At 38.3% G+C, this 14123-nt stretch overlaps 1 protein-coding gene across 3 annotated transcripts in view; it reads left to right on the top strand.

The window, feature by feature from the left end:
• esyt2b (extended synaptotagmin-like protein 2b) overlaps positions 1-13637 on the top strand; it is a 35077-nt gene extending 21440 nt beyond the window's left edge. For 2 of the 3 annotated variants that reach the window (XM_048184812.1, XM_048184810.1), the window contains 9 exons: positions 2803-2877; positions 2959-3045; positions 3881-4030; positions 4143-4507; positions 5770-5868; positions 6191-6322; positions 12240-12345; positions 12432-12481; positions 12562-13637. In XM_048184812.1, coding sequence (XP_048040769.1) covers positions 2803-2877; positions 2959-3045; positions 3881-4030; positions 4143-4507; positions 5770-5868; positions 6191-6322; positions 12240-12345; positions 12432-12481; positions 12562-12607 — 1110 coding nt within the window. In that variant the 3' untranslated portion in view covers positions 12608-13637. Of the gene's footprint in view, positions 1-2134; positions 2192-2802; positions 2878-2958; positions 3046-3880; positions 4031-4142; positions 4508-5769; positions 5869-6190; positions 6323-12239; positions 12346-12431; positions 12482-12561 lie in introns of all 3 variants that reach the window. The other variant, XM_048184811.1, reaches the window with a different exon arrangement.
• The last annotated feature ends 486 nt before the right edge of the window (positions 13638-14123 follow it).

Genomic DNA, 14123 nt, shown 5'->3' with positions numbered 1-14123 from the left:
CAGGTGTGTTTGATTAGGGTTGGAGCTAAACTCTGTAGGACAGCGGCTCTCCAGGACTGATGTTGCCTTTCCCTGATCTAATGCATGTGAATTGCCACTTTTGCCTGTTGGGCATGTGTAACATGTTATCCGTCATGTAAAAAAAAAACAGAAGTCTTCAACCCTGCTCCTGGAAAATTTATTTCTAACCATCTTCAAGCTATCCTGAACACCTTGATTAGCTTGTTCAGGTATGTTTGATTAGGGTTGGAGCCCAACTCTGCAGGACAGTGGGTCACCAGGATCAGGGTTAAAGGCCTGTGCAATAAACTATGAACATCACATTTCTTAGATCTTTGTCCCATTCAAAACTACCATAATCGTTCAATAACTGTGTGTATATATATATATATATATATATATATATATATATATATATATATATATATATATATATATATATATATATATATATATATATATACATATATATATATATATATATATATATATATATATATATATATATATATATATATATATATATATATATATATATATATATACATATATACAGTACAGTCCAATGGAGTCTAAATGGAGTCTAAATAATAGTGGAACCACTAAGATTTTTAATGTTTTTAAAAGAAGTTTCGTCTGCTCACCAAGGCTACATTTATTTAATTAAAAATACAGTAAAAAACAGTAGTATTGTGAAATATTATTACAATTTAAAATAACTGTTTTCTATTTGAATATATTTCACAAAGTAATTTATTCCTGTGATGGCAAAGCTGAATTTTCAGCATCATTACTCCAGTCTTCAGTCACATGATCCTTCAGAAATCATTCTAATATGCTGATCTGCTACTCAAGAAACATTTAATGTGTACAATTGTACAAACTATTTGTGTACAATATTTTTTTTCAGGATTATTTGATGTATAGAAAGTTCAAAAGAACAGTGTTTATCTGAAATCTAATCTTTTGTAACATGATAAATGTCTTTACTGCCACTTTTGATTGATTTAATGCATCCTTGCTGAATAAAAGTATTCATTTCTTTAATTTCTTTTCAAAAAAATAAAAATAAAAATTCTTACTGACCCCAAACTTTTGAACGGTAGTGTATAATGCTACAGAAGCTTTGTATTTCAGATAAATGCTGTTCTTTTGAACTTTCTATTCATCAAGGAATCCTGAAAAAAAAGTACACAACTGTTTTCAACATTGAAAATAATCATAAATGTTTATTGAGCAGCAGATCAGCATATTAGAATGATTTCTGAAGGATCATGTGACACTGAAGACTGGAGTAACGATGCTGAAAATTCAGCTTTGCATCACAGGAATAAATTACTTTGTCAAATATATTTAAATAGTACACAGTTATTTTAAATTGTAATAATATTTCACAATATTACAGATTTTTACTGTATTTTTAATTAAATAAATGTAGCCTTGGTGAGCAGACGAAACTTCTTTTAAAAACATTAAAAATCTTAGTGGTTCCAAACTTTTGGACTGTACTGTATATATTGTTTTATCAGACTGTCAGAGGTTTAGCCAAGGTTTATATATAAATTTTGTTCACCTATTAATTTTTAACCAATTCTGAAGTCACATGATTGATCTAAATACAGCTTGGTCAACCTTAGTCATATGATTGATGTTTCCTGGTCTAGAGTTAGTAAGCAGTCTAAAGAGCTGGGACAAAACCTGGTTATTTTAAGGTCTTTGTGTCCCTGCCAGCATTATTTTGCAGTGAAAAGGAAAAAATTTAGTATATATATACATATATACAGTACAGTCCAATGGAGTCTAAATGGAGTCTAAATAATAGTGGAACCACTAAGATTTTTAATGTATATTATTATTTTTAATAATATTTGCTAAAAGATTTTTAATGTTTTTAAAAGAAGTTTCGTCTGCTCACCAAGGCTACATTTATTTAATTAAAAATACAGTAAAAAACAGTAGTATTGTGAAATATTATTACAATTTAAAATAACTGTTTTCTATTTGAATATATTTCACAAAGTAATTTATTCCTGTTTACAATCTGTAAGACTGGACCGATCTAACTATCATTCTTGCACGTCCTCTCATAAAAACTCTCCTGTTTTTAATTTCTCTCAATCCTTCCTGTGGAAAGACCAATCCTTTTGACTTTAACCCTGATGGCCCCAAACCTCCTTATAAAGGCCTGAAGGTACATTGAGAACGCATGCATTTCATACGGTTATGCATAACAGGTGCTGGACTCATATCTGGAGCATGATTTCACATCTTTTATGATTTGTTTATATTTGTTTAATATTTAAATGCTCCTCTAATGCATTCTTCCATCATGCACCACTGCATGCATTTATAGTCATGTGGATTTTGCAGATAGTTATGGCTGTCAGTATGCATTTTTCTTATTTTTATGTATTTTATGTGTGCTTTTATCAACTTAACAGCAAATCAATTGAGCTAATATACTACTATATAAGTTATTTTTACTTAATTTAATTAATATTTATTGTTAATTTAAGTAAAAAGGGCTTATTGTATTTACAGTGCTGGCATTTACATTTTAAATAGATGAGCTTAAAATAACCTTCTTAGCACAAAGCGAAAGTAAGGAACATAACTTAAAAAAGGCTAAATGATGTCATTTGTAATCAACCAATCTAGGATACATGCAGGATATATATGATACCAGAAAGTGTATGGAGATTAAGTAGATTTGGCTACAATTAAAGGAGACCATCATATTTGGTGATTGTCATATAATACTGTACAATTTAAGTTTTTTTCCCCCTTTTTTTTGTTCAACAGTCTGGGAAGAAAATGAGCATAGATCCAAATCCTTTTGTCAAACTGACTGTAGGACAAAAGATGTACACAAGCAAGGTAACATTCATAAATCAGCTTTAACCTGTTTGAAGACTAGCAGTGCACATATCCAGTCTTTTTTTGCTCCTGTATTTTCAGGTTAGGTATAAAACTAGTGAGCCGCTGTGGGAGGAGGCCTTTTTCTTCCTTATCAACAACCCCCGCACTCAGGAACTGGAAATTGAGGTAGTCTATAAGGAGCCACATCAAAAGCATGAATGTTAAAGTCAGCATGAAAGGGAAGTTGCGAAAATGTGAGTGAGTGAGTGAGTGACAGGATGTCCGGCCCTCACACCAGTAAACATGTTAAACACATGATCAAAGAAGAGAAGAGATGTCACTGCAAGTGGGAGGGGAAATTGTTTTGATTAAAGATTACAAGGCACATTAATAAAATGTGCACAAATAAACCATTTCTATACTGCAATATTCCATTGAAAAAAGTTGTTGATTTTAAATAATTAATAAAATTAATAATTAATAAAATCATGTTAATTACTTAAGTCTACTGTAGTTTACACTACCATTCCAAAGTTTGGGGTTTTTAAAGAAATGAATAATTTTATTCAGCAGGGACACTTTAAGTGATCAAAAGTGACAGAAACATTTTGTAAATGTTTTTTATAAATGTCTTTAGTATTTCAAATAAATGCTGTTCTTTTAAACTTTCTCTTAAAGAATCCTGAAAAACATGTATGATTTTTTCCACAACAGCACAATTGTTTTCAACACTGATAATAAGAAATGTTTTTTAAGCACTAAGTTAGCATATTAGAATGATTTCTGAAAGATCATGTGACACTGAAGACAGACCCCCAACTTTGGACAATAGTGTATTTCTCAGTAGTAGATCATCAGTGTCAAATGTATTGCTTAGTATAATTTTGAGTTGGTTAAAGTGAAATAATGTTCATTTTGCTACTATATACAATCCTCAAAAGGAGACAAAAATGTTAAGTTTTTTTTTTTTGTATTTTTAAAAATTTAACTGACATGCATAGATGTTGTTTGTGTGTCTCAGGTGAGGGATAGTAAGCACAAATGCGCTCTGGGTAGTGTGCGCATGGCACTTGGTTCTCTCCTGAAGGAGGCGGACATGACGCTGAGTCAGCAGTTCCCACTGCAGAACTCTGGCCCAAACAGCGCCCTCAAACTCAAAATGGCTCTCAGGGTTGGTGTGTCTGTGTGCGATTAAAAAAATATTGTAATTTTTGTGTGTACAGTATGTTTCATTCAGCACTTCAGTATGTTTTGTCCATATAAATATGTTTTTGTTTAAACAGGTCCTCTGTTTGGAGAAGGAGGTCACTTCCAGCCAGCCGTCATCTGTCCGGGTCAGACACACTAGTCAGAATAACAATAGCGTGTCCCCACAACCTCAAACAGCCACTAGCACCAGCAACTCCACAGTCATTCAGCCGTCGCACAACCAACCATGTACCCCTCCACCGGACACCCCTCAAGGGAAAAGAGGATCGGATGGTTCCCCGGTGCGGCTAGCAGAGGTAGGCCGCAGTGTCTCCAGTCTAGTGATAAGCAGCTCGCACAAGCATCAGTCTCACAGAGACTCTACACCTAGTCTGGCTTCTGACATTTCACTGCCCTGTGCCACGATGGAACTGCAGCAGCGGTTACAGCAGCTACAAAAGTAAGTCTGATTCCCTATATGCAGAAGTCATGTTTGCGGTTTGCTTTTTTTCTTGTTGATGCAATTACATTTTGTTACAAGTCATGCTGGTTATGCGTATGAGAAATACCAAAAGCCAAATAACTCCAAAAGTGAGACACAACAGCGGTACCCAGTTCATTGCGAACCATTTATCTGCATGGCCCAATAAAAAACACGGCATGACTGACTGGATAGCACTGAGCAGATTGGTCTCTACTGAGGCACCCTTACCAATTTGAACAGTGACCCATTTGTATTTGTCACTGATTGCCTGTTACAAACCCCTATGGCATCCCAAATAGCTCAGCTAGCTGAAACTGTATTACAAAGTCAAAAAACAATATAAACCTCATTGAGAAAACTGGAAAACTGGAGAAAACACTGACATAGTAGACAAGTAGAAAGGCCTTACAAAAATATTATGGATTTGAATGTTACTCTCATAACACTAACTGGAGTATTTTAGCAGCAATTTTGCATATTCATGCTAAATATTATAAAATTATTAAAATAAACCACCGTTCAAAAGGTTTATTTATAAGAAATGAATACTTTTATTCAGTAAGGATGCATTATATTGATCAAAAGTGACAATAAAAACATTTATAATTTTACTAAATATTTCTGTTAAAAAATATTGCATCAAAGAATCCTGATGGATCATTTGACACAGAACACTGTAGTAATGGCTGCTAAAAGTTATTTTAAACTATGCAAACTTTAGCCTACTATTTGCCATAAATTCTGTTGTTTTTAATACAAACTGTAGTTACATCTAACTGTGGTAATGAAGAGCCATGCAATATTTTGCTTGTGGTTACCATAGTCTTATTACAAATACCACATTTATTTAGTTTCGATACTATGCAGAAGTAGAGAGACCAAGTTATGCATTCAGAAATGCCCAAAGAAGAATGGAAAACGTAGAACACCAGTTGAATGCATCATTTCACTTTGAAACAAGGCAAATTGTGTGTGGAAGCGGTGGGGGAGGAGGTGGATTTTGAAAAGTGGGTGTTAAATACTAGAATGTATCCAGGTGGTTGAAGTGGAGAGGAAAAACTAAGAGTCAATTTAATTTGAAATGATGTGCATCAAGGAAATCATGCAAAATAATATCAGGAGGAACATGCATTAAGAAAGGAAATAAAGTCAATTTTTGAATTCATGTTGACTTTAAGAAATTGTAAGAAAAACTTAGTCTCACACCATTAGATGAACATGCTGTTTTTCTGTTACAGTGGCTCTGGGCTGAGCCAATTTCCACTTGGTGAAGTCCAGCTCACTATTCGACACAGTTCACAAAGGAATAAACTTATTGTAGTGGTTCATGCCTGCAGGTGAGAATACACACATGCATATTAACCTTCATCCGAAAAAAACAGTCCTGTGTTGTAAAGTACCACTTCAGATCAATTTGTTTGCCTAATTATTACTTTTACACTGAACATGTACAGTATATTACTGAGTTTTTTTGTTTTGTTTTTTTGCCAGATGATCAGTGGTTAACTCTCGAGTATTAACAACAGTGTGTGCAAATAATGGGGGACACGTGTTTGCATTTGTATGTTTGAATTTGTATAAATGTGACGAAACTGGTCTCTGTGAAAATGCTTATCTTGCTTTTGTGTGTAAATATGTTTCCATGTGTCATAATCACAGAAACCTTATAGCACTGACCAGAGATGGCTCAGACCCATACATCCGCCTATACCTGTTACCAGACAAGAGCCGGAGTGGCCGCAGAAAAACCAGCACACTTAAGAAGACACTGAACCCCGTCTATGACCAGTCGTAAGAAACTCACTGAACACACAGTCAAACACAAGTGTACCTAGAGTACCAACCAGCAGACCTCATGATGTTACAGTGCACAGCATAAATGAGTACACCCCCTCTGAAACTTCTGAATGTCAGCAATTACTCAATTACTTAGAAGACATGTTAGGTTTCCTTAGAGATATAATGTTCCAGCAAGTCTGCTTAATCAATTACCAAAGAAGCATGTCAAAATTATTCAGGAAAATAAGATTTTCTTATCAAGGTGATAAAATGTTGTGTAGCAAAAATGAGCACACCATCCTAAAAGTTACTAAATAAAATGAAATAAAAAAAATTCTGGTGTAAGTTTAAGACAATGTTTGATCAACAGGTAAGTATGTTGAACCAAAACATTTAAAGAGAAGTAATTTCTTGACAATTAAAAGTGTTATATAGCCCACTGAATCATTCTCAGACTTAATGCTGACAACAATGGAACCACTTGGGAGAGAACTTTCAGGAGACTGATTTCTTAGCACAAAAGAAGACAGTGGTACAAGGGGATTACCAAATCATTGTTTTAAGTGTGAAAATATAGTAAAAATAACACAGAAATTCAAAATGGACTGAAAAAATCAGGCCTTCATTTTAAGCTTTCATTTAGTGATGAGGGATTTTTTTGCTAGACAAAGAGCAGGAGAAATACCAAGCGAGCGTCTCAGAGCCAGCAAAAGCTATGAAAGAATGACTGTATATATCACAGAGTAAGATGCAGCCTGCAGAAATGACATACATGGTTGTTGTTCTCACTGAAACTACCCAATGTAGCCAAAGCACAATAAAGTCAGTTAGCCATTTTCAAAGCCCATATTTACAAAATATAGATTCTGGGAATCAATACTCTGGTCTCATGAGACCAAATAAATCATTTTGGATCTAACAGTATCCAAAATCTAATGTTGTTGCTAGAGGAGTGGTACAGTGAGAAGTGCCTGGTTCCCACAGTCCACAGTTCCTTCTGTATTGCACTCAATCTTAAAACTCTTGAGCGCCTGTCGGGGATTCTGTAGAAACGAGTTGAGCAACACTCCCCATTAAAGATCAGGGCATTTAAGTAGCTCATCATCCAGGAGTTAAACAGGACAGATGTGACAATTTGTCATGAACTTGTACACTCCGTGCCAAGAAGGGTCAGAGCAGTATATTCAAAATTATGGAGTGCATACTAAGTACTAGAATATTATACATTTGTTGAATTAAATCTAGGGTGTACTCATTTCTGCAATCCTTAATTTAAATAAAATTGGCTAATTTACTTATTTTATGGCTATTAATGACATATATTTCTCAGTTTTTATTATGTATATGTTTAATACATTTTAATTTTGCTATCTTTACATGAATTGTATTAGTGATCATAAAGAAAATACATCTTTTGTATTTGTTCAGAGGGGGTGTACTCATTTATGCTGTGCACTGTATTTTCAAAATCTGTGTCTATTATATTCTTCATAATAACTGGTATAAGCCCTTGTGGAAAAAGTAGTACACATTAGCATACTTTTAAAAAGATTACTATTATGGAAATAACACGATAGGAATATACTTTAAAATGTATTGTGCAAACTGAATGTTATGTTTTTGGACACTTATTTGCATGATCATTGCAATTAAATGAAAATATAGTCTAAATTTAAATATTAAATGCAATTAGATGATTGCATTTGACCCAATTATATGGGACCTATTATGCCAAAATTCACTTTTATAAGGTGTTTAAACACAGATGTGCATCCACAGTGTGTATAAACAACCAGCCTATAATGGTAAAAAATCACCCACTCCTATTTTTTATAATCCCCATTAATCATAAACGGTCACTCCAAACGAGCGGTTCCAGTGCTTCCAGAAGCCCCGCCCACGACTGGCGACGGAATCTGCCCTATTAGCTTAGCTCCTCCCCTGAGTGAGCTATACAGCCCGCCATGTTTATCTCCTCGCCAGAGTATTTAACAGCAGCATTCAAGTAAGAAATGTATTCTTATTAAAGCTACTAAAGTTATTTAATCAAGAGCAGTGAGTGATTTTCTGTTTTTTTTTTTTTTTTTTTCATATTTTTTTGGTTCATATTAACAGCATATACAGCAGTAGGTAGCCTACTGTATATTACGCTGCTGTCACTTTAATACACAGATCACATGCGATTTCTTTACCTGCTGTTTACGTTCACAGACATAACCGACTGTTTGCAAACTTTATTTTTGACATAATCTTGTGTGTATTTGACAGCTTAAGTGCAAAGAGACATGTAAGAGAGATCAGTTAATACTCACGGGACGCGCCTTCTGCCAGATTTCTGTGCGTGTGCTTCAGATGTGCGCTCTCAGAAAGCCATATATCAGAAGTTTAAAGGTGCTCTAAGTGATCCTGGGTGGAGTAACTTCCTGGTGACGTTCGAAGTGTTGTCAAACAAAACAGAGGCTAGCTAGCATTTGTAATGATAAAGTTGCAATTTAGTACATTTAAAATATATTAACTTTAAATGTAATATCGAACAACACTAGTTGTAATTATCACTTTACATGTGCTTTAGTCTACCCGTGTTCTTGTCAATTGATAAGTGCCAGTTTTGATGAATCAATTAAACTGACTTGGTTGAACTTGACAAACTTTTTAAGATGTTTCTTTAGCTTGATGTGGTACTTTACTAATCTTCCATTTTAATGCATATGTTGTATAAGGTGGTAAATAACAAGGTTATTATAGAGGCATTTCATGAGGAAATTCTGAGGCAACCATATTACTGTAACGAATGGAGACTCAGGCGGGAGATCCAAGTGCAGCATTTATTTACAGGTGAGAGTGGTCTTACAGGCAGGGTCAAAACAGGAACAAACAGGAACAGTGAGGAACAGGCAGAGTCGTAGTCAAGGGACAGGCAAAGATCAGGACAGGCAGCAACGGGTCAAAAACAAGAAACAGGCAGGAACGATAACAAGCAGGCAGACAGGATAGAAACGCTCAGAAATGACACAATGGTAAACAAGACTTCGCCGTGAGGAGGTGTGTGTGACAGTCCTTTATAGTCCTGGTAATGAGTGGCAGCTGGGTGTGGTGATTAGTGTGGAGTGATTGTGAAGTGAGTGCAGGTGATGAGCAATGGAGGATCATGGGAAATGTAGTCCGGGATGTGACAGGAACAGACGTGATCGTGACATAACGCCCCCCTCCTGGAATGCGCGTCCTCGCGGCGTAGATGACACCAATAGGGAGGGGGGGTGGGTGCATTGGAGCTCTAGTGGCGGACAGGAACGGAGTCTCCAATGCAGGTTCCCGGGCCGCCATGGCGGGTCAGGTACTACGGGCAGCCATGGCGGGTCAGGTGCCACGGGCAGCCATGGTGAGCCCGGAGTGTCAGAAGGCCATGGGGGATCAGGTGGTAACCTCGGCAGGTCAGGTGACTTGAGCAACCACAGCAGGTCAGGCGGGTCAGGTGGCTTGGGCAGCCACAGCAGGTCAGGTGGTCTGGGTAACCACGGTAGGTCAGGTGGTTTGGGTAACCACGGCAGGTTAGGGTCCATAAACGGCCATAATAGTTCAAAGGCCAATGACAGCAGTGGCCAGGCAGAGTGCCCACCCACAAGCTCCCCACCCTCAGGTATACTGCCCCCCCCCAAAAAGTTCTTGGGGATTTCAACGGGGTCTGTTGCGGCCTCGTGGGCAAGGAGTTCAGGTGGTTCCGGCAGGGCCAGGCGTTCGGGTGGTGCCGGCAGGGCGAGACGCCTGGGTGGCGTTGGCAGGGCTAGGAGCTTGGATGGCGCCGGCAGGGCCAGGAGCTCGGGTGGTGCTGGGAGGGCAAGGAGTTCAGGTGGCGCCGGCAGAGTGAGAAGCGCAGGTGGCGCTGGCAGGGCAAGGAGCGCAGGTGGCGCCGGCCATCTTGTCCGTAGACACAGGCGATGCGGCCATCTTGTCCGTAGACACAGGCGATGCGGCCATCTTGTCCGTAGACACAGGCGATGCGGCCATCTTGTCCGTAGACACAGGCGATGCGGCCATCTTGTCCGTAGACACAGGCGATGCGGCCATCTTGTCCGTAGACACAGGCGAACTTGAGAGCGTTGCAACCGGAGTACTTGAGAGCGTTGCAACCGGTTGGCTTGAGTGCGAAGCGACCGCCGGGCTTGAGTGCGAAGCGGCCGGCGGGCTTGAGTGCGAAGCGGCCGGCGGGCTTGAGAGCGAAGCGGCCGGCGGGCTTGAGAGCAAAGCGGCCGACTGGTTTGAGAGCGAAGTGGCCGGCGAGGACTTGGGGATGCCAGCTGCTCGGACCGTAGTCAGTGGAGGATCAGCCACACTGGAACGCAACCCTCTCCGCTCCCGGACTGATCTAGAGACGTGACGTGACTCTGGGTGATCAGCGGCGACGTGACTTTGCTCTGGGCGATCAGCGGCGACGTAACGTTGCTCTGGGCGATCAGCGAAGGCGTGACGTTGCTCTGGGCGATCAGCGAAGGCGTGACGTTGCTCTGGGCGATCAGCGAAGACGTGACGTTGCTCTGGGCGATCAGCGGAGACGTGACGTTGCTCTGGGCGATCAGCGGAGACGTGACGTTGCTCTGGGCGATCAGCGGAGACGTGACGTGGCTCTGGAAGATCAACGGAGAGGTGACTTGGTTCTGGAAGATCAGCAGAGACTTGACTTGGTGTTGTTGTGGTAGCAGCCATCTTGTGGGTGTTGTCTGGCGTGGCAGCCATTACATGAAGAGACGAGGTGTCGCGTTCCTCCGCGACACCCACAGTAAAGCTAGAGCCACTCAGTTGTAATGCCAGATCTATATATTGTTCTAGAGTCCCATCAGTTTCATGCAGTGACATGAGGGAACTGAGCGGATCAGAAAGTCCCCCACGAAAGAATATCATGAGACATACTGTGTCAAAGGTTGTTAAATGTGCCAGTCCAATAAAATCCTCGACATAATCCTCAATCGTTCTGTCTCCTTGACGGAGACACATTAACTGGACAGAATGACTCATATTAGCTGAGACAGGAACACTCACGAAAGCTGCTGGATCTCGGTGTGGCGAAGTCTTCTGTAACGAATGGAGACTCAGGCGGGAGATCCAAGTGCAGCATTTATTTACAGGTGAGAGTGGTCGTACAGGCAGGGTCAAAACAGGAACAAACAGGAACAGTGAGGAACAGGCAGAGTCGTAGTCAAGGGACAGGCAAAGATCAGGACAGGCAGCAACGGGTCAAAAACAAGAAACAGGCAGGAACGATAACAAGCAGGCAGACAGGATAGAAACGCTCAGAAATGACACAATGGTAAACAAGACTTCGCCGTGAGGAGGTGTGTGTGACAGTCCTTTATAGTCCTGGTAATGAGTGGCAGCTGGGTGTGGTGATTAGTGTGGAGTGATTGTGAAGTGAGTGCAGGTGATGAGCAATGGAGGATCATGGGAAATGTAGTCCGGGATGTGACAGGAACAGACGTGATCGTGACAATTACAGTGATTTTTTTATAACTTTTGCTAATAGTATATATTTGTTGCTGCGTTCTTGTTCTCATGTCAAACCTAATGCAGTTACATAAACAGTGATGTTAGCTCATTTAATTTGCATTCAAATCAGAAGAAGACCCACCAAATTCAAAGTCGTATCTGCTGTATATCTTGCTGTGTGCATTTGGATGACATTCCCCTTCATATTAAAACCACTGCAGAGCTTCTTACGGAACAGAGTTAGCTAACTGTTTTACCCTCCAAATTAAGTCAACCAAGACTTTTTAATATATGATGCAACTGCCTATGTTTATGAGAAATGTTCTTTTCGTGCAGTTGCATGATTGAAAGTTTCTTGATGTCAGTTGTCTCTGCATTTTAAAGTGCAGATTCATGTATCATACTAACCAACAACACCAGTAACAGTCTCTTCCTGTTTTGCATTTGCCAGCTTTGAGTTCAGCGTGTCTATAGTGGAACTGCACAGGAGGACAGTTGATGTTGCTGTGAAGAATGGAGGAGGACTGCTGTCCAAACACAAAGTACTACTGGGCAAGGTAAAAAAATAAAAAAAACTCCACTATTCCTTCTTTTCTGTTGATCATTGGATTTTTATGGAGGTTCACTAATGTCTTTGTCACAGGCACTTGTGGACTTGGCAAGTGAAGACATTTCTAAAGGATGGACTCAATGGTGTGATTCTCATTCATTCATACTAGTCACTTTTGTACATGTGCTTTTGCTTGATTATAAAGGCTTCCTTTCTCTCTCAGGTATTATCTGACCGAGGATGGATCAAAGAAGATAAATCAGACGTAGTGGTCCATGCAAGAAAGCAGGAAAGAATGAAACGGCAGATAACTGGGACATGTCACGGCCTGCACAGGATCACGTAGAATCTTTAGTAGCAGAAGAGCATCGTTGGACTAACTAAACCAGGCTACTTCTACTGGGATTTGCACTGGCCTACAAAGTGTCTCTCTCATTATCACCAAAGCTGAAATTGGTACCTCTAGCATCAGTGACCTGCTTTTAAGGATGAAATCTTTTTTGTTTTGTTTTGTCCGCTTGTTTTTGTTTTATCCTTTAGTCCAGTTTATCTTATTAGTTCTTGCACACGTTTATTTTTGTCCAGTTGATAAAAATGGTTACCCACAAAGTTAATCAACTATAAAACAACAGTAGGAAAAAATAACAATTTAGGTTTGTGAATACATACACTCTTATTTATTGTATAATTTATGTTGATAATATTCTGAAACTTTTTTACTTACATGGTACTAAATTTTGTGAACTATTAAAATCACAACAGAAAAAAATATTTCTGTTACTATAGTCTTTGTTTGAGGCAGCATATTACACAAAACACATGGCCAAAAAGTATAGGGACACATTTACAAAAGAAAAACGCCACATGTGTATGTATGTATGTATGTATATATGTATGTATGTATGTATTAACAGTTATGTTTTCCTGGATTTTATGCTGCTGTTTTTTCTACCACAAATGGTAAAGGAAATTCTAAGTTATGTTCAGCTCTTCATAAATAATCCTTTGATAATACTTTATTTTAAAAGTATTTCACTGTTTCCTATTGCACGGCACAAAATGAAAAGCCTGTACAGAAATGTTTGATATCTATTTTGTTCGCAAGGGTTTTATCAGGTTAAGAAAAATACTGTATATATTATGTTACATTTTTAAGTAGATTAATAGCTTGGTTACAAAGTGTTTTGCTCATGGATTGTTTAAAGACTGTGAATTGGCTGTTGGTGTGATTTCCAGCCTTATTCTTCTCTATGCATAATGCATGATATCATTAAAAGATGAAATTCAATTTGAATCACACTGAACTCGTAACTTGAATTTGTGCACTCCTTTGGACCCTTTGAGTATTTGTCCGGTCTCATATCAGAGGTGATTTCAGAAGTGTGTATGAGGAACCCTTTCAGAATTACAGAGCCTGAATGCATTTTTCAAGTTATTTGAATTTAGTCTGTCTTCATACTTTTATTTTTGATGGTATGTTTTAACAAGGTTGTATTGAAGGTATTGAAGCAACCTAATAAAATATAATGCTTAATATTTTGGCCTTTTTAGGTTCAGCAGTACTCAATTATTAAATGTGATAGTGATATAGAGCGATATTTTCTAATAACTATTCAATCTGGTGGCAGTTTCTGATGATTGGTAGTACAAAATTGTATATTTTATATATATATATATATATATATATATTCCTATTACAAAAAATGTAATAAAAAAAAAGCATGTAATTACAATATATCTCGGAGACATTCTTTACCTTTTTATTGCTCAGCTGGCTTAACATAC

This window comes from Megalobrama amblycephala, linkage group LG3, assembly GCF_018812025.1.
Source record: "Megalobrama amblycephala isolate DHTTF-2021 linkage group LG3, ASM1881202v1, whole genome shotgun sequence".
Taxonomy (NCBI): Eukaryota; Metazoa; Chordata; class Actinopteri; order Cypriniformes; family Xenocyprididae; genus Megalobrama; species Megalobrama amblycephala.
This window is presented reverse-complemented; position numbering and strand designations above follow the sequence as displayed.